Raw genomic sequence first — 23859 nt, 5'->3', positions numbered from 1 at the left:
GAAGAGTCTCAGGTAAAGGCGCAGTAAAAGGTAGGCAGAAAGGAAACAGCGCCACCATCCGTCGGAAGACAAATATATCTATATCTATATCTACATCTTTATATATATAGTAGAAATTAGTATATATATATATATATATATATATATATATATATATATATATATATATATATATATATCTTTTATTTTTCTTTACCTTACTTTACTTTTCTGTTTCCGCAAGTGCTTATGTTGACATTTACCCTCAACGTCATTGAAGACGCCCTGCAACTACACATTTGCGCCACACGGGGGCGCGAGAACACAGGCCATTTCCGTTCTTCTTTATTTATTTGATTGCAAAAACTTAAACGCAATGTGAAACTAAATGCATTCACTGAATTCAAGGATTCGCGAAATCTTAATAAATGAAATCTAAATATGAAATATTTTAATATGCAGAAGAAAAACATGCTTAGATCTGAGCAGGTCTAAAAACGTCAAATGTATGGTTATGGCAGCTTATTGGGCAGCTTATTTATTTATTTATTTATTTGGTCACATATTGAAATAAATTTTGTGTTCATGTTTTTAAATTGTCATACAATCATGTGAAAGGAAAATATTTCACAGGACTCTGTGCAGTCCTGTGAAAAACTAAGTCCACCCTATTCTTGTTAAATTCTTTCAGTCACTGACATTTGCAGACATTTGTTTATGCACAGCTCTCTTAAGGTCCCACCACAGCATTTAACTTAGACTGAAGTTTGGACTTTGACTGGGCCGTTGCATTGATTCTTTTTGTTTTTCAGTGATTCTATTGTAGATTTGTTGCTGTTTGGGATCATTGTCCAGTTGCAAGATCCGATTCCAGCCACACTTTAGCTGTTGGACAGATCGCCTCACATCTGACTCTAGAATACTTTGGTATACAGAGGAGTTCATGATCAGCCATACTTTTTTGATCATTTTCTAATCAAACTCTTATGAACTTTTTTTCAGGATTGCCCAGAGTCATGTGGAAACTTCTTTTTTCCGAAGCCTGTAGTTTAGCTTCTGTCTGTAATAAAGTCAGTTAAGTTTTTATAGACTCCAAAAAGAGGCCATGAATAAATATTACATGAATATTAACAAAATAATTTGTGTTGCTAGCAGATAATAACATGATGATGTCAATCATTAAAAAAAAACCTGAAGACAACAACCAGACGTTTCTTAATTAAAAGATAATCTTGTAATTCTTCTCCTCAATTTAAAAATAGTGTCAGATACCCAAATACTGTATCACTCTACATGCCCCACACCTGTGTGGGTGTGTGTGTGTTTGTGCTCTCGCGTGTTCTCATTGAGGATGAGCAGACAGCTTCTTCCTGTACGCCTTTTGTCTTTGTCGGCCTGCTGGGACCCAGAAAGACCACACCTATCGTACCTGATTGTTCAGCATGAGGAGCATAAAGAGCTGCGCAGATGGGAGTTTGTATTTTTATTCCTCTGTGTGTGTGTGTGTGTGTGTGTGTGTGTGTGTGTGTGCGTGTGTGTGTGTTTGTGTGTGTGTACAGACAGCCAAATCTTTGATGTAATTCTGCAGCTGACCTTGTGGTCATTCTCACGCTACTTTCTCTAACACAATGGTAGACTGATGTTTGAGTAAACATTTACAGAGAGCGCTCACACATACAGCTTACAGTGAAATTTGCTATATGCTACAGCTGTATATTAGAAAGAATGATCATTGTCATACTTATTTGTATGGACAATTTGTCAACAATTGGTGAAGTAATAATCACTGTGTTGTGTACATGCTGTTTTCTAAGCAGTAATCCGTAATGTGGCATGTAATGGAAAATATTTGCTGAGAAACAAATTTCTCTCAGTGGTCACTCAGTGGATTGTCTGTATATAAATTCTTTTACTTTTTCCTCCCACTGTTCAACCCTGTTTTCTCTTCCATCTTCAGCATCCTTTGTCCAATATATCCACTATCCCTGATCTGCACAGGTCAGCCATCAGCTATCTCAGCATTGCCTCTCTATCTTTGTCTTCTTCACTCCAGTGAAAACCTCTTCAGCTCCAGTTCCTGTCTTTTTTTGAGGGGTGCCAGAATTTAATGATTAGCATTTAAAATGAATGAAAGAGTTGAATTGTTGCCTGTGATGCTTTGATAAAAACCCTGAAGATAGAGATGCATTTACCAATTCGTTGCCTTACTTTGTGTAACAGCTGAGGGTCTGGCTGTTCTTGTGATAATACTGAAAATAATGCATTCTTTCTATATACATGATTTCATCACAATATCTCAATATGTTTTTCATTTGTGGACTGCAGGCAGGCCAGTTTAGCACAGAGACTGCTAATCTTAAGGAGCCATGCTGTTGATCATAGTCTGGAATTGTTTTGCTGAAACTGACATCATCTAGATGGCTGCATATATGCATATCTCTATCAGCTTATTGTATATTATACAGTCCCAGTGGTGCCTTCACAGATGTGCAGCCACATGCCCCAGTTCATCCCCATACCATCATCCATCATCATCATCACAGATTCTGGCTTTTTAACTGTGCACTGAGAACATCTTTTTTTCTTTGCATCATAGTTGCATCATGTATTTGAGGATGCACTGACACATCGTGTTCACAGATGATGGTTTTAAGCCCATTCAGGAATTTCTACTAATGAACAGTGTCTTTTTAAAAAAAAATCTAGTGCTGCCATATTATTTTGAGCACAACTCCACAGAATCAAGTGTACAACTGCACCTGCAGTGGACGATACTGCTTCAGTGATTAATGCAGATGTAGATGTGCATGTTGTGTTGTGTTGTTCTGCCAAATCAGCCAGGACGAAATGAAACAGCATTTTAAAGAGCAGATTACAAACAAGCTGGACTTTAACAATATTCTGCATTTCTGTCATTTGGGTATTGTGTCAATACTATATAACGGATGTCATTTTTAATGGATTAGCTGTGGTGATGCTGTAGAGATGGAAGTCATAACTAAAACTGACAGTATGTTGTACAAGTTATTTGAAGCAAAGCTAGCAGTACAGTTGGTCCTCCAGTTCTCCCGATTTACATCTTCACCAGCCTCTTTCACTCTCTGTCCTCTTCTACTCCCACCCCAATTTTTTATTTTAAAAGCCATATTCATATTTTAATCACATATTTTTTTCTTAAAACCCTTTTTGTTCTCAGTTTATTGTTTTGTTTGTTTGTTTTATTATGACATATTCTTTTTTGTGTGTTTGGAAATATTTGTCTTTCATTAGCTTCCCATTTCAGACCAGCTCATCACTTTGTCTTCTAGCATCCATTTACTAAATTTCCACCTTTGTGTAGTCTTCTAGAATATTCCCCACTCTCTCTAAACAAATATAACAGAAATTGTCTGACACTCAAGTCCTGCTCGCTATTTTTAGAGTTAGTGTACATTTCACTGGACTAGCATGACCTTCATCATTTGCGCTGTCACGCGTCCAGCAGCATTTGGCTCTCCTTTCTCAGTTTTGCTGGTCTGGAAAAGTGAAACAAACACTTAAAGAGTAACTGTGTGTAGGACTGACCATGCAGCAAAGCTACTGCACTAAATAATAAACCCAAAACAAAGCTGTGTGGCTATCTGCCAAGGCCTGATTGTGTTTGTCGTGTTCGTGCCTTTGAGAGCATTTTTAATGCATAATAATGTGGCTTCCTTGGTCATATTATTATATTTTCTACTGTCAGAACATCCAAGAAGTCTGTGTTCAGTTTTTCCAGGTGACTGAAATTATAATGATAGAAAAAAAAGTATAATTTATACTTATGTTAATTTTAGCAAATTTCTGTGTTTGTGTGATGCATATATACAAATCTATGAATGCAACTTGCTAAATAACTTCACCCATTGATTGAATAACTGTCTGTTGTTGTTCCAAAATAAAAGCCATGATGCCTAACTCGAGGTTTTAAATGTAGGTCACAAAGCAATAAGCGACCTCCATTTTTATCTAGTTTAGTTTTGACACACATAGCAACATAAAAAAAGTAAAGAAAAAACATAATATTGTTACAGACGAAAAAATCTGGTGTAGTTTAAGTTTGCATTTAGAGCAGAATTGGTGCAAAGTTGCATCAGATTTTTTGCTTTTCAAGCATGGAAAGAACATCAAAACCAAGACAAAAAGCTTAGATGGTGCAGGTCTCAGCTGTGTGCTAACTCTTTGCTTTTCTCCTTGCTTTCTCCCTGTAGCAAAGATGATAGCAAAAAGGAAATAAAGGGACAGATAGATGGACGGAGGAACAGGAAAGGGGGAGATGTGTATACGTGCGGAGCTGCACTAGTCTGCGTTACATAGTCTGGGGGATTCCAGCCAGCTGCACTGGGAGCACTGACCTTGGCAGCTATTGCTCTGTTTTTCAATCGGCAGGACAAACCAGCGTTAGATGTAAGTGTCAGCTGGTCAGACAAATGATTTACTGACATTTACTGACACAGACTGGAGCTTAACAAGTCAGCGCACGTGTGACCGGTGCAGAAAAATAAATCAAACGTGTTTTCTGAATGTACTAATGTGCTGTTTTCAGCCCGATCATTCACTTCTACCTCACTTCGTTATGCAAGCACTGCAATACAAGTTATAAAATTCTCTGTGCCTCTGCTACAGGATACAGGATGGGAAGCTGTCGGGGTTATTTAACGGTGCAGGTGTGTGAATGTGTTTTTTTCCATTCTTGTTTTTTCCTTCCATTTTGGAGCTGCTTTGCTTTTGATCTCCTGGGAGTCCAGATTTTATTTCTGAGGCGAGTTGTTTTCGCTGACAATAACTCTTGCACTGATTTGTGGAGCCTGCATGCGAGGTTAACCATTTATGCACTTGTTATATCACCATCCTCTGTATGTCCTGCAAAGTCTGGGCTAACTGTTCAGACTCTAGGAGCAAAGCAGGAACTTGCTTACCCTTTATAGTCAAAGCCAGACAATGAATCATCCTGCATCTATCACTGCTATTAAAGCTGTAAGCTGACTCCTGTGGTTGCTTGCCAGCAGCAAATCTTGGAGGGCCCGTGTTATTTTGGTGTCAACTATGCTTACCATGTAGGCTGTAAGATTTGAAAATCACCTAATTAAGACGAATGCTGAATTGTTAAGTCCCATTAAGCACATGTCTATAAGATTAGAGTTAACCTCACGGAAAGTCACACGCTTCCAATGATATCTTGTTTTTCCAACACTGATAAAAATGTCCCACAACTCCGTGATGAGCAACAGCAAAACATATTGATGGGCTGGTCAATACGACGACCTTTCACACTTACTTTGTGACAACTGTGTGAACAAAAACATGATCGACAGACAACAACTGGAACATTTCCTAAATGGTTTTCATGTTGATCCTAAAAATATTGGTTCTTATTAAATAGTGAGGCATCTTTTTTTATAGTTTTACATTAGCCTGTGAGCTTTTAACAGCCAGTTAGATTAATGTCATGGAATATTTCAGACTTTAAAGGTATTCCATTACTCGAAATATCGTACATCAGGTGTTTTTTATTTATTCTTCCTGTTAGATTTTACATAATCATATGATGTACATGTATTGTGTTGTGCTGCATGTTTTCAGCTATGAATAGAGCAAATTTCCCTGCTGTTATATAAGCTGGTTATGACCTGAGTCTTCGACAAAGGATGCTCTTTTCGCCTACACTGATGCAGTAACAACAAAATCTGGAATTCAGTTTTGATCTCTGACTGCGAAGTGTTCTTTGCTCAGCCGAGTTCAACGACTCGGTAAATGTGCCCAGACGCAGTCGATCAAAAGCCTCACGGGTCGCGTTGTAACCTTAACCTGTTTAACTTCATCAGTCCTTCAGCTTCGTCGCAGCGTGTGTGCTCTTCCCCATGAAGAGTGCTTAAATAAATCAATTTTTTTTTATTTTGCTTTTCTTTCAAAGAAGTAGACAAGAAGCCCAATATTGATGTCATGTTTGCACACTCACGAGATTATCTCCGTCTGAATTTTATCTTAAAAGACTTTACACAGGAGGCGACAACAAGACTGGTAACAAAATCCACCCGTCCATCATCTTCAGATCCCACTAATCAAGCGTTTTTTTGCTTTTTTAGAAATTTTGTGTGATTAATGTGGACACAATCAAAGCACTGAAACAGGTTTTAGGTGGGTTTTGTGGTTTGCTTAAATCTCAGCTGCCTGCCTAAGAAGAAGAAGTGAAACCAAGTCTTCAGTAAACACAGAGAGCAGTTAATTTAATCTAAGCTTATACAGCTTTTGATAAGAAAGGAACTGGTTGTATTTCCCACAAACTTAAAGCTAAGATGCTAAAACTCACAGTAATTGACTTTGTTTATAGTAAACACACACACACACACACACACACACACACACACACACGTATACAATGGACACTGTTTTGCATGTGAAAAAGAACATTTTTATAGGGCTCTGCACAATCCTTGGACAACTAAGAATAATGCATTACTCTTATTTATACTTAATTAACTCTGTCTCTCATTCCTTGCTTTTGCACATTTTGCTCTGTTTGCATTCTTATTCTTGTTGGCTACAAATTTCATTTCACCCCATGAATGCATGGAATGGCAATAAAACCCACGAATCATTATTCACTTTCTTGCAGAGCCACCTTTAGCAGCATTAACTTGGTAAAATCACTTTCTGTATGACTTTATCAGTCTCTCACATCATTGTGGGAACATTTTCTTCTTACTCTTCTTTACAAACTTCAGTGTTTCAGCTCATTGTGATTTGTGGCCTTTCATTTATGCACAACTCTTTTAAGCTCTCGCCACAGAATTTCAATCATGTTGAGGTCTGGACTTTCTCTGTGCCCTTGAAGCACCTTAATTCTTTTTTCAGCCCTTCTGTTGTAGATTTGCTACTGTGCTTGGGTTCATTGTCCTATTGCACGACCCAATCTTGACCAAGCTTCAGCTTTCAGACAAATAGCCTCGCATCTGACACTAGAATATGTTGTAATTACATAGGAGTTCATTGTCGAGTGATTGTAAGGTGTCCAGGTCCAGTGGCTGCAAAGCAAGCCCAAATCATCACCGAGGCTTGTAGAGACTGTGATGTAGCTCTGCAGTTGTTTTTTGTTTGTTTTGAGCATTGCAGGATCTGACCTTAGAGGGAATTTGCTGGGATGTTCACTCCTGAAAAGATTCTGACATTCTGCAAACAGGCACCAGAATCTTCCAGACTAGTAAACTGTCAAAATGTCTGCTTTTATAGAGGTGCTAACACTTGCTGATGATCAATACATTGACTGCATTTGATTAGCAGCATCTGGGTGCTACTTACAATCTTATTTCATATTGAAGACATAGGGATGTTTTTCACAGGACTGCAAATCCTGTAAATACTCCTGTAAAAACTGCAACTACTCTACTGCATAAAGTTGCATCATTTTAGATGCAAACGTTCCAGCAGTTGTAAATGTGCTATTAATAGTCTGTTATGGCATCTTAAGACTCAGTATGGGTCCATTAAAAAGCCATTACACGCCTTTGTATGTGCATTTACATAAAATGCATAGCTGCTGATATTATCACGAGCATTTCACATGGCTGCTCTCCAAGTCCATACGATTATATAGGGCTGCACTTGAAACACAGGATGCATGCGGCATGCCAATGCTGTGTCAATATGCCCTGCCCCTAATCCCTCAGGGTGAGGCGTTAATCCAGTGCCCTTACCCTTGACCTGACCTCATAACAGAACATTACCTAATTTCCTTTTGCTCTGCGATTAAATGAACTATAAAAAGTCAAATTAAATGCAAATTAGATTACATTCAGGCAACCCCCCCCCACCAAAGTGTCTAACCAAACCCATGATGACTACAGATTGAGAACACTTTGTTCAGACTTTGCACTTCTGACTTTTGCACATCAGCCTCTGTGTCATGTGTACAGATGTGCGCCTAAACGTATGCAGACTTACAGTGCTGTGAAAAAGTTTTTGCACCGTCCCTGATTTCTTCGTTTTTTGGCATATTTGTCCCACTTACATGTTTCACATCATCAAACCATGTTAATGATAGACCAAAATAACCTGAGTAAATACAAAATTTGTTTTTTGAATAATAACTTCATTATTTAAGGGAAAACTGCTATCCAAACTTACCTCTCTCTAACAATTGGTTTTGAGTGTGTTTGACTGTGGAATGGTGTGATGTTCGTGAAATATTGTGTTCATTTTATGCCAGACAAGACGAGACTCAAACCTTCCAAAAAGTTCTATCTTTGTCTCATCAGCCCACAGAAGATTTTCCCCAAAGCCCTTGGGGATCGAGAAGGCATTGGCAAATGCAAGATGAGCCTTTTGTGTTCATTTTGGTCTGCAGTGGCTTTCTCCTTAGAACTCTTCCACAGATGCTGTTTTTGCTCAGCCTCTTTCTTATTTTTGACTCGTGAACATTGACCTTTACCGAGAGAAGTGAGGCCTTTACATGTTGTTTTGGGTTCTTCTGTGACCTTCTGTATGGTAGGCTGGCCACTCCCAGGAAAGTTCACCACTATTCCAACTTTTTGAAAATAATGTGCTGTGCTGTGGTTCACTGAAGCCTTAGAAAAGACTCTGTAACCTTTTCCAGAATGAGAGATGTCAATGACTAGGTTTCACAGGTTTTTGTTTCGATTGTGGCATGATGTGTCATTTTTTGACATCTTTTAGGCTACTCAGCTTTGTCAGACAGCTTCTATTTAAGTGATTTCTTGATTCACCATGTCTGGTGGGAATCGGGCTTGATGAGGCTATTAAAATTGAAATCAGATTCTCATTAATGGGCCTAATCACAGTTAATCAATGATTTAACAAGAAGGTAGTTATGTTTTTACACAGAGCCAGGTAGGTTTGAATAGTTTTTTTTTTCCCTTAACATCTTACATTTCCAAATTATTATAAACTCTATAGCAGGGATGTCACATCATTTGACTTCTATCTTAGGAGGGCTGAACCAGTGAAACTTCTCTTTCTCTCAGTGTAAAGACGTTTAACCACATGTTTAGCAGTATGATATCTAAACATAAGCAAAAGAAGTGCAGTTTCAACATGCAGTCTCTGTTTTTGTACATGATAATGCTGCTGTAATAAATAAATGAAATCTGGCAGCATAACCCTTCAGTCTCTTCAATGATCTGGGCTTAGATTGTAAGAAATAAATGTTATTTATGTTATTGCCCAGACTTCCAGTTGTTATTTATTTATTTATTTATTCATTTATTTATGTTACCAACTGTAAAACAATAATGATAATTATAAAATGTTATATTAATGTTTAACTATTAAGTGTGTTAGTGTACTATGAATAGCCATGGAGGAGGTCTTTATCTGTTTTGAAACTTTCCCAAAGCTGTCCAGAGGACTCGGTTCAAATGTGTGCCGGCCTTGGCCTTGTGTTGACACCCCTGCTCTATAGATGCTGAGCTGCTGCGGCATCAGCTGAGCTTATATTGATGTTTTTATGATGTTTTATATCAGTATATAAGACGTGGGCATTTGCAGAAAACTATAAAGCCAGCATCTGTGTAATATGCATAGTATCTATCTAAGTACTTGATTTACAAATTGCATGCATTTTGATTCTTCTGCTTCAAACGCATGCAGGTTATCATTTTAATAATTATGTAAACCAGAAAAATCACGTATTGATAGACGGATATTCAGTTTTGCAGATTAAATATTCCAGCGTTCTTTTGTGAATATTTGCCCCCGACCAGTACAGTGTAAAGATGTTTGTCTGATATTTATCCTACGTTTTTATACTTTCGAGTCAACTTTTCTACATTCTGGTATTGTTTAAATAAATATTAAAATCTTTGAATAACATAAACGCATTATTTTCTATAGTATTTTTCTTTCCTCTCACGGGCGGTTTATGTTATTGCTGCTGTAGGTCGGCTATAGTAGCAAGTAGTCACATGGCCGGCCTGCATGCATGTAAACGGCAGTTGGAGCGAGACACAGAGAGAGAGAGAGAGAGAGCTGTGGGAGGAGGCGAAAGAGAGTAGGGGTGGGGGGAGGCAGACACAAACTGGGGGCGCTCACCGACACAACGGGGAGCGCTTTTTTTGGGTGTTTTGAGGGCGCCTGGCGGATCTCCGGGCTCCTCTTTTCGCCCCTCCGCCCGGTTTAATGTGTCAGGCCGCCGTTGGCTGCCCTCGCCACCTGGATATTATTTATAACCGACAAGAAAATTGGATGGGACGGACGCACGAGCTAGACAATCCCGGAAATAACATGCGTACTCTCAGCCTGTCACGTACGCTCGCCGAGGATTTGCATTGCTGTAGGCTGCCGTAGGTAAGCAGTGGATTGTGCTTTCCCGGCGAGAAATTTCAACGCTTTTAGACCCCATAACCTGCATATTTAACTTATTTAATACTCTGTGGGACGTTTTTCTTTTTTAATGGCGTTCAATAAACCGGTTTAGTCTTTCACTCTTTTTTTCAAGGGGCACTTAACAATAGTGGTGCTGCTAAGTTGGTAATGAATGGCAGACAAAGACGAAATATAAATAATTTAATTGGGGTTTCGTCAAAATTTAATACACTTCACGATGTCGAAGCTTATATTGAAAGCTCCTTTTATAGTGCTCATTTTATCCTATATTATATTTTTATTATTTTCGTGTCCATTGTCAAGGTGGTATAGCCCAACTGTGTGTAAAAGTGACTTGTTTTGACCTTCCTTCTTTGTAATGACTAAAATCTGGGTATAAAGCTGCAGTAAATATTAGCCTGCACATTTTTTCATTTTCTTTACACTGATAGCATATGCTTAGGATTGTATTTTTAAAAATGTATAGGCTGCACTGTTTTCTTGCTCCCACTTAAAAAATACTACGAGTAGGCCTATATACCGCATATATAGCCCAAACTAGGAGTTTGTTGCACCACATAAATATTAGGAATTATTTACATCAGCTCGCTGTGACAGGTGGTCTGCACTGTGCTATTAATAGGTCTAAAGTGTATCGTTTTGCTCTTCACAGAAATGCCCAACACACTCCCAGAATGTGTATATATAAGACACGGTGACAAACAAACACGCTGCTTCAGAGTATTTAAACCGGAGAAATGGGAGGAATCAAAGGCAGCAGAGGAGGACTTAGTCATGAAACTTCCATCGGTTGCGCCAGGGATCTTCTCCCCCAGAGAGAGCAGCAGCGGCTCAGCTAGAAAATGAGTCGAGGACGTGAAGTACGTGCGCATCCAGCAGATGACGAGATGAAATGGAGAGTTTGGAACAGACGGACCTTGTAAACCCAGCCCGCGGATCCGTCGCAGTTTCACACAAGCAGGACAGAGGAGCGAACAGCAGGCAGTTTGTCAGCGGACCGACAGAGATTCACCACACGCACCGGACGGACATGGGGCTTAATGGCTTATGTGCGGCGCCGGTCGGCAGTCCAACCGCGGCGGAGTTGCTCGCGGATCTAGCCTCTCAGACTGACTCCCCGGGAATCACCACCCCAACGAAGCAATGCAAAACCGGCGTGCCGCTCTACAACGGCGGGGTGGTGTCGCCTTCTGCAACTGTAGAGGGCAACCACTCAGGCGTTTTGGCTCAGACGCCAAATGGTTACCCTGCCCAAGTAACGGGGGTGGAGGGGCAAACGGAGGGCCCCGGGTACCCCCTCACCAGCAGAGCCTGCCTGATGGAGAACGGGGACTGGACTGCTCATGAGAAGCACCCGTCAGTAATGCGGAGACTCAATGGTGACTTAAAAACCAGACAGGCACAACAGCAGAAAAAGAGATGTGGGGAGAATCGGGAGATTGGGCCAGAGACTGTTAACAGCCAGAGCGTGGGGTCACCTGGACCAGGAGGTTCTATGGACCCAGTATTCGCTTCAGGGGACTCAGACTGGAAGCGGAGAAGGTTGGTAGAGGGAGGCGTTGCAATCAAATCCACAGAAACCAGCAGAGTGGCTCGAGCAGTCGCCCCTCTCTCAGTTGCTGTCAACTGTGGCAACAGTTCCCATTCCAACCAGTTGGCTTCCTTAACCCACGCTGCCCCTCATAATAATCAGCACAGTGGGCACAGTAAGGTGGCTTCTTCAGGCCTTTCAGCTACACCCGGGGTACATGCTGCCCGTAACCCACCACTTCCTGCAGGGACTGGCTGGTCAGCAGAGCGCATAGCCAAGCAGTACATCGTCCCTTGCATGACGTATTATGGGATTTGTGTAAAGGACAACTTCCTGGGCTCCCAGCTGGGCGACAGAGTCCTGGAAGAGGTGGAGACTCTAAATCAGAATGGGAAGTTTCTCGGTGGGCAGCTGGTGAGCCAGAAGAACATTCCCTCCCTTAACATCAGGGGCGACCAGATCGCCTGGGTGGAGGGGAAAGAGCCCGGGTGCGAGAACATTGGAGTGCTGATGGCTCACATAGATGAGGCCGTCATGTACAGCTCTGCCAATGGACAGCTTGGGAACTGTGTCATCAACGGACGCACTAAGGTGAGAGGAGTGGGGGAGGGGGGTGCGGGTGAGAGGTTTTAAAAGAAACGTGCCAGAGAAAACGGAGGACAATAAAGGATGCCAGAGTAGAGCGTCAGTCTGACCTCATTCAAATTGTGCTAGGCTGTCTTGTCTGCCCTGCTTTACCTTCTATAATGCCGACATGTGGGTAGGCAAACACACACCATCGCACCACATGGGGAGAGTGTGCAGGGCTCCTGCTGATAGGATGTCAAGATGAGCCCTGTGTTTGTGGCACATGCGAGAGGGAGGGGCTGCAGTCCTACTCGCACTAGGTTTAGGCCTGCCGAAGTTTATCTCCCCGTCCTAGTCCCTGCCTTCATACCTCTGGCACCCTAAAGAAGAAGAAAACAAACTCGGGGCTGTATCTCCTCCTGCCATCGCTTTATCTCTGCCAGAATTTTCTATCATCACTTTGACCCACACAAAAATGGCACAGGCATGGCAGAGGAGTGTTTGTTTTCATTTCCCTTATCTTATATCTCATGCCACGTGAGCAGCATTTTTTTCCCCCTTATTTTACTTTAGCATCACTACGTGACCCAGTTTTTCCATTGATATTTTTCAGACACAGTGCACAATTATCAGAGTGCGGCCCTCAGGAATGAGCCCCAAAATTACAAAATACTTCCCCAATAGTTTGGGAAAAACATTGTAGAAGAGCAAAGAAAAAAAAAGAATTGAACTTTGTTAGTCTTTTTCCATGTGTTTATCTCTGTGTATATCTGTTAGGGGCACTGTATGCTCTCCCCCCTGTCTGTGTTTTACACGCCAGTCTGGGCTGGGTTTTTTTTCCCTTTGTTTTTTTTGTTTTTTTTACTCCTGTTGAAATGCGCAACCTGTTTTATGTGGAAAAGACGTCCAGGATGGCTCTTGATGTTGACCAAATGTGATCTGATCTGAAAAAATAGACACATTAGTGCTCCGCATTGGAAAGCTGTTGCCTGCAAGCTGGCAACCACACAAGTCTTTGCAGCGGTGTAGCAAATTAGCCAGCATTTATCTTTATGTCTATGCAAAATACAACACACAGATGTAAAAAGTTGCTTGAAACCATGTCAAACAACTGTTTTGTTGTTTGACATAATAAAACATGGATGGATGGATATTCTTTTTTCACCTCTATTTCCATAGTGCTTCCTTCACAACCTTGCTAACTCTGCTCAACTGCACATAGCACCCTGCCCTAAATGCATGTCTTACCATTTACGTCAGCTTGAGACTGTTTAAACGAGGTCTGTTGTGCTTATCTCACTGCAGCCGCCTTTGCTCCCTTAGACTTGGGCCGACAGCGCTGCTTCAGTAAAGTGAAGCCACTTTAACATAATGCCTGAGCAGAGCTGTGTAAGGGTAACACATGCCCAGTTTTCCACAATTACCCCCATCCCTGCACTTCAGAGTGCAAAAACGGTAACAGTAAGGTCTTGTGCATTGCTGTTGAATGGCATTCTGCCGTGTAGCCTGTCTCACATTAGAAAACACTCTTTATCTTTTGACACTTTAAGCTGCAGCTTACTTTCATGACAGAAGTGGATTTATCTTTGAAGTCAATAACGCATCGAAGGTGTTACTTCGATCTTGAAAACAACAACAACAAAAGAGCAAACACTTAACCCTGGAAACAGTATGCAAATCTTCAATGCAGAACTTTAACGCTGTAAATGTAAAATGTGCTGATTCCAGTTTCTGCAGTGCCATGAAATTAGGAGGACAGTGAGTCAATCTTGGTTGATTATTAGATCCCACTGTTTTATTGTGAAGGATAATACATCCTTCACAATGTATTGTGTTAACTTTTACCTACTTGGTCATCTATTCTCTCTTAGATGGGATAACAAACCGAGTGACCCCTTGGTGAAAATGTTCGAGACCTAAACGGCAGTTGTTCCCAGGCCAAAATCACATTGTGCGCTCTTGGTGCATAAAAATAAAAGGAAAAGGTCCGTGCCGCATAGTACAAAATGTCCTGACGGGGTGTTTGTGTGGATTAGTGCGAGAGACAGCATTGCAATAGGTGCAATTGTGGAGTGAGCATGAAAGAAAGAGGAAGTGATAAGGAAAGGAAAAGAGGCAGTACAGAATACAGATACATGGAAGGGGCACCGTGTGGGTACTGTGGGGTACGTCCTCTCGTCTCATTGTCCAGAGTGCACTTGTATTTTTTCCTTCTTCTTGGTGTTCTGCTCTTCTTCTCGTCTTTTCCTTTTCTCCACATTTTCATTTCCCATGTCCTTTACTCCCTTTCTCCTTTCCCGTTTTATCAAGCCCCTTATTTGCTACTTGGGCAAAATATTTCCCTGCCGTTACCTTGGTAACAGGCCCATACAGAGTAGAGCTGCGCATTGTGTATGAAAGAGATGAGGAGAGGAAAAAGAGGGCCTGGCAATGCCCAAAATAATGCCGCACCAGCAGTAAGTAGCACTTTTTTCCCCCAAGCCTGTCTACTGTTAGTCAGCAGAAGGCCGGTTTCGCTGCCTGTGAGAACGTGGGTGGGGGGGGGAAGGCAAGGATTATAGTGTTAACAAAAGGAATGGTAATGTAGTTTACATGACCCAAGGTGATACTGGGAAAGTCTCAAAGATAAGGGATGGGTTAGAGGAGATGTGAACGTGCAGTGGATCAGGGGGTAAAGGGAAGACAGTGATGAGTAAGCGAGAAAGGGCGATGCAGCAGAAGCTTGGCATATTAGGACTGTCTGTCTTCTGCAGTAAAGTGTCCTTAGATGCCCCTCCTAGAGCTCAGCAGTGCCACCGTGCAGGCAGGAGCCAGAAGTCATATACTAACACGCAGGCTAGTCACTGAGTTCCTAGCATGGATGGATGAATGGTTGGATTTTCAGTTTTTAAATCAATTTAATTTCCTTTCAGATAATCTATGGTAAATAGAACCAGATTTTAGTTTTAACAGTTAACATTTGGTTTCCCTTTGATGACAAGTTGGTGTTTATAAGGACGCTCGCCTATCATTTTGAATGCATCTTAATGTGATGTTATGCAAGGTCCACTACTCTAAAGGACCCAGGCTTGGTGCATAATATGTGGAGCTGCTAATTTTTTATTTAAAAAAAAGAAATAGTGTATCGTGTACATGCAAATGCTAACACCTACAGAAATAGTCGTTTGACTGTGTTGCTTAGGCTAATATTCAGGGCTGACTCATACATAATGAGTGCAACTGTGGCTATAGTGTGACTGACTCATAAGGGCACAGCCTATGATCTCACCATTTTTTTTTTTTTTTGGTTTCCTTTGTGTTATGTTCACACAACCCCGAGTAATATACTGTTAACACTAGAGGCTGTTTATTATATTTGAATTTGATTGTGTTTCTAACCATTTATATCTTGTCATGCGGCAATGTCTCCAAATGCGATAGTGCTGTGTTGATGTGATTCAGCTTTAGAGGCTCACATTTTGTAACCTTAATGACAAATTTGTTTTTTTTTTTTTAATTAGGCGAGGGAAAGAGGGGTCTACCGCCTCTTTCAAAACACTCACAGAGTTGCAGTGAATCCAGAGCCTGGGCATGTTAGCAGATATTGGCTATTCTTGAATGGGAGAGTGACACTCACTTGGATCACAGTATTGCTGGTTACGATATGCTGCTAGGGAACAATTATAGAGTTATTGTTTGAACTCACCTAGTCCAAGTCACACCCCTTCTCACACACTCTAAAACCATCCATCAGCTTATATGAGCAGCAAACTAGATGTGAATCTGGCTAAGCAGCGGGCCGTGACATCAAACTGGAAGGACGGCAGAGATATGAGCTGGGAGTGGCAGAGCAGTTCAGCCTTATTCCGTTTTATTCACCCGGGCTCTTATCTCATTCTCAATTTGGAAGAAATTAATAATCTCTTTTTCTGCCTTATATGAAATCTCCTGCTCTCCCGGCTGCTTCTGAGTAATCAGTTTTGAAAATGGAGCAAAAATACTGTGCTGCTTGACAGTTAGTGACTCAGCAGGTCTCAACTGTGGAATTGAAAAAGATTTGTTTTACCGAAGAGTCCTTGAGCAGCTCCAAAACATTCACCATCAAGGACTTGTTGACTTTGATTCACGTTTTCCATTCATCCGAAAGGGCTCAGGGCTGCCACACGGCAAAATGTGGTGGAGATTGAGGACTTCTTTTGGCCTGCTAACACACTTCTCTTATGTTTTCATAGCATAGAGTTTGGGAGACATGCACAAGGCTTGTGGGATCCGCAGGGGACTTTAAAATAGTAATGTTTGCAATCGTAAGGAGTAACCGATCTGTGCAGTCTATATCTGTTGCAGCAGATGAGTAATATGACTCAAAGAGGATTTTAAAACAGTTTACTTGAAGGTTAACGAATCCTGAAATGTTTATAGAAACATAACTACCACCAAAACCCAGACTGAAAACTTTTTGTTTCTGAAATTCTCCTTAGCGTTTGGAGTCATCACAGTCAACTTGCAACATTTTCGCTGCTGTGCGTCACACGCATAAAAATGCCTTCCCTCTCTTTTACTCGATCACCTTGGCAAACGGCAATGCCTGTATTTGTTCAGCCACCCCCTCACCCAGCCCCACCCCCCACCTCCACCATAATTCCCTTTATCTGAATATGCATGTGGCATTGGAGTTTATTTTTGTTCTCCTCCAGAACAGCTTGTTCTGCCTGCCTGCCCGTCACCTGGGTATCTACCCAGAGCTGCCATTAGAGCATTAATGCTGGTCCCGGGCAGGCATGTGGTTGGTGCAAGTTAGACTTGAACTTACTGAGGGGAGAGATGAGGAGGTGAGGAGGGCCAGAAATGACAGATAGGATCAATTTGTGCTGTTTAGCTGACCGAGTATTGTGTGTCTGTGGGTGTCTTTGCAACTGACAGGTGTAGACTGATGCAATGTGGATGTATATGAAACTTATTTGAATACTATCGTTGTGTTAGAAAACTTTTTTTTTTCACCTCAGGTAGGTTTAAAGTAAAAAATAATAATAAAATAAAACAATAACTCATCTTCTAAATTATATACCCTTCTTGTGTACGCTTTGATAGCCACAGTGTATCAGTGTGTTTAATGTGTGTATGCTTCAGGGCTAGGCCTGAGGTGCCTGATGCGGCATATCACATGTTAATTGTGGTTAATTACAGCTGTTAAGACAGTTTGTGGGCATTTATGGGGGAAACCATACTTCCTCGAATACATGCACACCCAAAATATTTACACTCATTGTTAAAAAAATCAAATTTGTCATTGAGTATCAAAATGTCTGGTATGCCATTTTCCCGTTCTCAATAGCTGCGATTCAGATGATCACAAACTGCCTACCAGAGTCCACTCTGCTTCAAAGATAGCTGCCATTAAAATAAAACTACTTATAAAAATTATACTCATAAGTATTCTAAACCTGAATAGTTTCCTTTTTGAATTAAGTCAAAACCAAAGTATACCTTTATACAGTTTGCTGTCTGTTTAATGACAGAGTGCATATTTATCCTTTGCACAACAGAGCAGCTTCTTGTCTGCACAAAAGGGCACGTACCCCCACAAGACCGATCAGCTGTTATCACTGTGGTACAAGGTCAGCAGCAGAAGGTAATATGTGAACTTGACAGGGTGCTAAAAGTAGACTCCTGTCTGGTATTTTCTTCTTCTTGTCACTGTTTGGCATGAAGATGTTGCCAAGTCAACAAGTAGAGGTCCTAAGGGTTAGCACATCAAAACAAACTATCAGTTGTTCAAAAAAAGCCGAAAATGACCAATTATAAGGCAAACTTTTTTTTTTTACACTCCTCAGCCGTAAAAGGCTGACGGGCTATTGTCACTTCACTGGATGGGTGGCTTGGACAACTTAGTTTATGACTGCGATAGAATTCACAGAATTAGAGGCGTCATAGGAGCTTAAACTGATGCCATAAGTATGTCTACTGCACGTCATGGATAAGTTTGAATATCAGTGACCTCAACCCCAAAGAGTCAGAGGTCATATTTTTCTGAAAATCTTGTAAATGCAATAACTAAAAAAGGAAGTCACCTAAGATTTTCAAATAGATACTTTAGGTCTATCTATTAAAAATCTCGGACAGGTTTGAATCTCACTGATCTCAAGGTCAGAGGTCAGGTTTTCTTAAAAAATAAAAATAAAAATATCTTGTGAATGCAATAACTCACGAACAAGGCGACGTATGGTTTTGAAAACAATGCCATTGGTACATCTAATAGAAATCTCAAGACGAGTTCTAATCCTGGTGACCTTGACATCAAAGTCAAAATAACCCAAGAGAGTGCCTGGTTCTCCTGGAAATTTGTAAAAGGGTGTTGTTGTTGTTGTTTTTTTTTCTCTTCCCACTGTCATCGAGTACTTGCTCATAGGGGTCATCTGATTGTTGGGAGCTTTTTCTGTATTATTGTAGGGACTCTGTTGAAATAAATTCTAAGTAAAGCGACACTTCTGATGATCATAAGCAACACACCCAAATATCCGTTTTTCATTTTGTACAATTAGTCTGCTCATTTTGACATGGACACCGTTTGGCAGTCTGAGTCGAGAAGAAGAGGTCTAGAGGTTAATGAGCGCTAACTCTGAGCACTGGTCAGTAATGAGAGCAGACAATTGTTGCCAAGCAGAGTCACACAATCAAGCTCACTTTTCTATGAAGCCCAGCAAGAGGAGCAGGAAAGCATGCATCAAAGCTCTCCTCCACAAAGTGTTACAGTCACTTTTGAGTTTCACAAACAACACTAGGGCAGGTGTGTTTGTCTTAGAAATCTATGTGAGCAGGCTTTCATTTCCTAAGGGTACAAGTTGCACACTGTAGTACAAGAACTTAAACGATAGCATCAGCTGAGTTAAATCAATACTGCGGCATTGCAGAAGCTGTTAGCAATGAATAATAGTATTGCTCAGCTGAGCTAAAGTGATGCGCTGACTCGTATTATAAGCTTTGCTTCCCATGCAGAACAGTATAAGTCAAGACAATGACAGTATCTTCTTCTGTTGTCAACCTGGAGAGATAATAATGAAATCGTTACTTTACACGCTGCCAAATGCATCAGCCACAATCTCCGCTAGCAAAAGCTGATGTCAGTGAGTAAGTGAATCAGCTATAGATTTTTCATATATTGAGGAGACTTAAAGCCAGAGGAGACAGTTTGGAAAGTTACTGAAGCACAAATATGCCCCAGTTAATCTGAAGAATATGTCACACAGCCTTGTATGTATCATATTTTGGCACAGCTCTATTTTTTAGCCTACAGCCACGTGGCCCTGTAGTGGCCCTCGTCTGGAATGCGCATTGAACGAAGGACTTTTCACGCAGGTCTCAGTTCCCTCTGTCTCCCCAGAGAAAGCAGTGCTCTCCTGCTTCACAGCCTCCAACTCTCAGACGTCAAGCAGGGGAAATACCAGCGTGAAACCATTGTTTGCAGATCGTTTCTTTGCTGAACTCTGACATATTTCTTTGCTTTACTGCGCTGCCCACTTAATAACACTATGGAAAATATGAAATATTCAAATAGTTCTCGTGTGTGTGTGTGTGTATATGTGTATAGATAGATAGATAGATAGATAGATATGGTGGTGTGGTTTACTGCAGAGGGTTCGAAAAGCCAAATGTGAGAGATGATTAGAGCAGGAGATGAGGAGGGTAGCTGCATCATTCCTGCACTGCATCACTCGTATCTTCTGCTAGTGGCCGACCTTTCAAACAGTCCTGCCTCTACGTTACAAATATGGCTGAAGAATAAAAATCAAAAGTTAACTCTGTGTTTTTTGTTATAATGGTGTATCAAGTTATAACTAATGATCCCATTTCTTCTGTTTTTAGGCCATGGTTGCCTGTTACCCAGGTAACGGGGCAGGGTACGTGCGCCACATTGACAACCCTAACGGTGATGGACGGTGCATCACCTGTATCTACTATCTTAACAAGAACTGGGATGCCAAGGTACATTTTTTCCCACTATTTGTTTCACTCAGTTCAAATGAGAAAAACAAGTTAATCATCATTAGTTTATATGTGCATCTAATGTTATTGCATTATTATTATTATTATTATTATTATTATTATTATTTTGTATTTGGTAACCCGGGTAAACCCTCAGGGATTCGCATTATGTACTTTGGAAATAAGTATTTCTGTTTCTGTTATGCATTTGTCTTGTTTGTAGAAACAAGGTGGGTTGCTGCAGATCTATCCTGAAGGCAAAAATGTGGTAGCCAAAGTTGAACCTCTCTTCGACCGGCTGCTCATCTTCTGGTCTGACCGCAGGAACCCACATGAAGTTAGGCCAGCCTACTCAACTCGGTTAGTAACACGTGCACATTAATTCATGTAAAATCATGCAATGGGTTATTGGCAGCTAACTGTCTTCTGTTGCTCAGTTCTATAAGTACATCATAATTAACATACAGTTTAGGCTTTTTGTGCAGAAACCAATATATGTTTTTATCAAAACTATTCCAGCAGGTTAAAAAAAGATTACATTTATATTTTCCCTTCGCTCCCCTCTCTCTATTCTCATTTTACTTCAGCGTGGTCATTGTCGGTGTCTTTCTACAGTTGATTACGTGTGTGTATAGAAAACTGGGTTTCACATGGGTTGAAGTTTCCTTGATGCTCACACGAGATAATTCGGACCCACTTTACAGACCGACGTAAGCGTTTGCATGTTTACAAGGTCACGTGGCACGTAGCCTTTTACTCTCCCATCTCCTCTCCTCTGCGTCTTGACTGCTGGGGGGCGAGGTGGGGCCGGAGGCAGGAAATATGTGTTTCCTGAGGAGGTCGGTGGGAGGGAGTGGGGAGGAAGGTTCGATTGCAGGACTCGTGCTGGAAAGGCAAAGACATGAGAGACAGGAATAAACAATACAGCCCCACAGGAGAGATGAGAAACAGCAAGAATTAACCCTATGCTGCCTGTGACGTCTGCGGCCTGGTCGACTTTAGTTTTTATTTGTTTCTTTTGTGACATTGTGACTGTTACGACCATTGTGTTCCTGCTTTATCAATTTATAAAATTCACCGACAATGTCTCTTTTTCTTCTTCTTTTTTTTCCCCCCTTTTTGAGCCATAGTTCTTTGTCCATAAAAAGATGAGCTTTTATTCTTATTTCAGCCTTTTTGTCTCTTGCAGCTATGCCATCACAGTCTGGTACTTTGATGCCAAAGAGAGAGCAGAGGCTAAAGAGAAATACAGATTGGGTGAGTTTTCTGTTTTTACTCTTCTTGGTTGTGAGCAGCGTTACTTCTTGTTTCATTTGGTGTAATTTGTTGCTGCATGACGATTAATATGCCTTTTCTGTTCTTGCATCCATAGCAACAGGACAGAAAGGTGTTCAAGTGCCTGTCACTCAAAACAGCAGGATATAAATCTCATCTAGTGACTGGAGAGCACTCTCAGAGCATTACGTGCCTTCCTTAACTGTTAATGGACATTGTGATCATTAAGAGAGATGCCGTTAAGCTATTCATCACCGCAGCTCTTCAAGTGTCGGCTGTCAGAGTCACATCACAGCCCGTGATGTAATATTTTTGCTGCCCTATGACCGGGCTGCTGAAACGTAGAGCACAGCGAGCAGGATTGTATGGCAAAGGTCATATTTGCACGTCGTGGCAGAAGAAGAAGGAAAATTACTCGAGCTTCTCACTGAATCGCCTATGAACACAGCAAGCTGAAAAACATTATTGCAGTTTTTGCCTGTTCAGTTATCAGCGGTGTATTGAGATATCAACGTTTTTACTCTGCTCTCGTGTATTTTTTTCCCAAGCGAAACACAAAGAGCAAAAGTGGTAAATCAATGGAAGCACAGTAGAAATCAATGCCATGAGATTCTTTGCTCCCTCTCGACTGTAAGACAGTGCCCTTGTCTCATGATGTGGGCAAGACAAAAGAAATGGGCCATGACAACGCAAAGAGTGGCTGTCAGCCACGATGCAGTGGACAGCCGCGCCGTGGCACTCATTCGGTCCTGGCTGAAGGACTAAGTCTTGCATGGGGACAGCTCTACACCATAGTTTGACACTGTATAGCACACTATGTAGGGTTCATAACGTGTGGGCTCTTTTGCAACAGCCTCTCAAAATGTTAGTGCAGTAAAAACACAAATCCAGCATGAACCTCTTTTTTTTTTTTTTTTTTTAATCTTTAGTAGATACAATGTGTGTGTAACAGATTTTCAAGAAGTAAAGCTGTTCTACATACTTGATGGAGAGTCCTCTGTAAATGACTGAAATTCACAGCTCACATATGAGACAAGAGGCAAGATGTTCACTGACAGTGGACAATACAGGGTTTGAAGAAAGTGTGTGTGTGTGTGTGTGTGTGTGTGTGTGTGTGTGTGTGTGTGTGTGTGTGTGTGTGTGTGTGTGTGTGTGTGTGTGTGTGTGTGTGTGCAGATCCAGCTTGATTCTTAACTGTTCTTAACAAAATGGAAACAACAAGTTACCGTCAGTGTGGATGCTGTTGAACAAATCTACCCACCCCCTTAAAAAAAAAAAAAAAGAGGCACACAGAAACAAAAGATGGATAGCAAAAAGAATCAGATGTCTAAGTTAAACTTAGCAGTAATTAACAGAACGATTAATCTCAGTCAGTCTGTGTGCTCGAGACCTTTTCATATACAAAGCACAGAGTAAACATACACTGTATAAATGAACAAACAGCCAGGTGAAAATATTGCCTACTCGTGTGTGGGATTGAGTATTTGTGTGTAAATGTGCACGTGTCCGTCAGATTCCAGTGTCTTGAAGAGGGCTGCAGGTATTCTCTCAGTGTATCTTAGATTGATTGAAGAGAAGGTTGTTTTTTTTTTTTTTTAATAAAAAAAAAAAAAAAGCACTTTATTGTTTAAAATTGCCATGCGTGAATGATAGAGGGGGAAAACATGATTACAAATGTAGATTAATGACTTTATGCTGTGTATAATATGATTCATTCAAATGCAATAGAAACTAAAACAATGAGAAAGAATGGAAGCTGTCTTTTTAAAAAAAATGTATTTAATTAAAATGTTTCTGTTTTGTACACGAAAATTGTAATTGATCTACTGGGCGGGGGAGAAAAAAAATTCTAACCTGAATTGTAGTTTAACTTGCTTTCTCTTCATCTTAGATGAGAGAGCATCTTCCAGTACATTTTTAAATAAACATGTTTTCCAATGCAGTAATCTCATGTGAACTTTGTAAAGCATTGTGACTATAACAAGTGACTTGATCTCCAAATATCGTATAAATGTGTGCTTATATTAAAATAAAATGTCAAGCTCTTTTTTTCAATGTTGCACACAATGTTCCAAGGCCAGTTCACCAAAGTGAGTATCTGTCTTTACACAGAGAGCATCAGGAAACCGATAACGTGTCGGTCCTTATGATTCATAATAAAAAATCCTAACTAGCAGGCTCAGTGTTGC

At 40.8% G+C, this 23859-nt stretch overlaps 1 protein-coding gene across 1 annotated transcript; it reads left to right on the top strand.

Moving 5' to 3' along the window:
• The first annotated feature begins 10011 nt into the window (after nt 1–10011).
• Nucleotides 10012–23612, top strand: egln2 (egl-9 family hypoxia-inducible factor 2). Its single transcript, XM_085430141.1, has 6 exons — nt 10012–10299; nt 10991–12460; nt 20276–20395; nt 20619–20755; nt 21585–21652; nt 21768–23612. The coding sequence occupies exons 2-6, from the start codon at nt 11231–11233 to the stop codon at nt 21818–21820; spliced, it is 1608 nt and encodes a 535-aa protein (XP_085286267.1). The 5' UTR covers nt 10012–10299; nt 10991–11230; the 3' UTR covers nt 21821–23612.
• Nucleotides 23613–23859: the final 247 nt, after the last annotated feature.

The sequence above is a fragment of the Copadichromis virginalis genome, linkage group LG14, assembly GCF_057382275.1.
Source record: "Copadichromis virginalis isolate Kocher_CV1m ecotype Utaka linkage group LG14, C_Virginalis_male_GT1.1, whole genome shotgun sequence".
Lineage (NCBI taxonomy): Eukaryota > Metazoa > Chordata > Actinopteri > Cichliformes > Cichlidae > Copadichromis > Copadichromis virginalis.
Note: the sequence above shows the minus strand (reverse complement) of the source record. Positions and strands in the feature narration are given on the sequence as shown.

Bases quoted from the DNA above. Each gene is read 5' to 3' on its own strand.
- egln2 (XM_085430141.1), top strand. From the start codon at position 11,231: ATGGAGAGTTTGGAACAGACGGACCTTGTAAACCCAGCCCGCGGATCC. The intron at 12,461-20,275 runs GTGAGAGGAGTG...TTCTGTTTTTAG, and splicing joins TCATCAACGGACGCACTAAG to GCCATGGTTGCCTGTTACCC. The intron at 20,396-20,618 runs GTACATTTTTTC...TCTTGTTTGTAG, and splicing joins ACAAGAACTGGGATGCCAAG to AAACAAGGTGGGTTGCTGCA.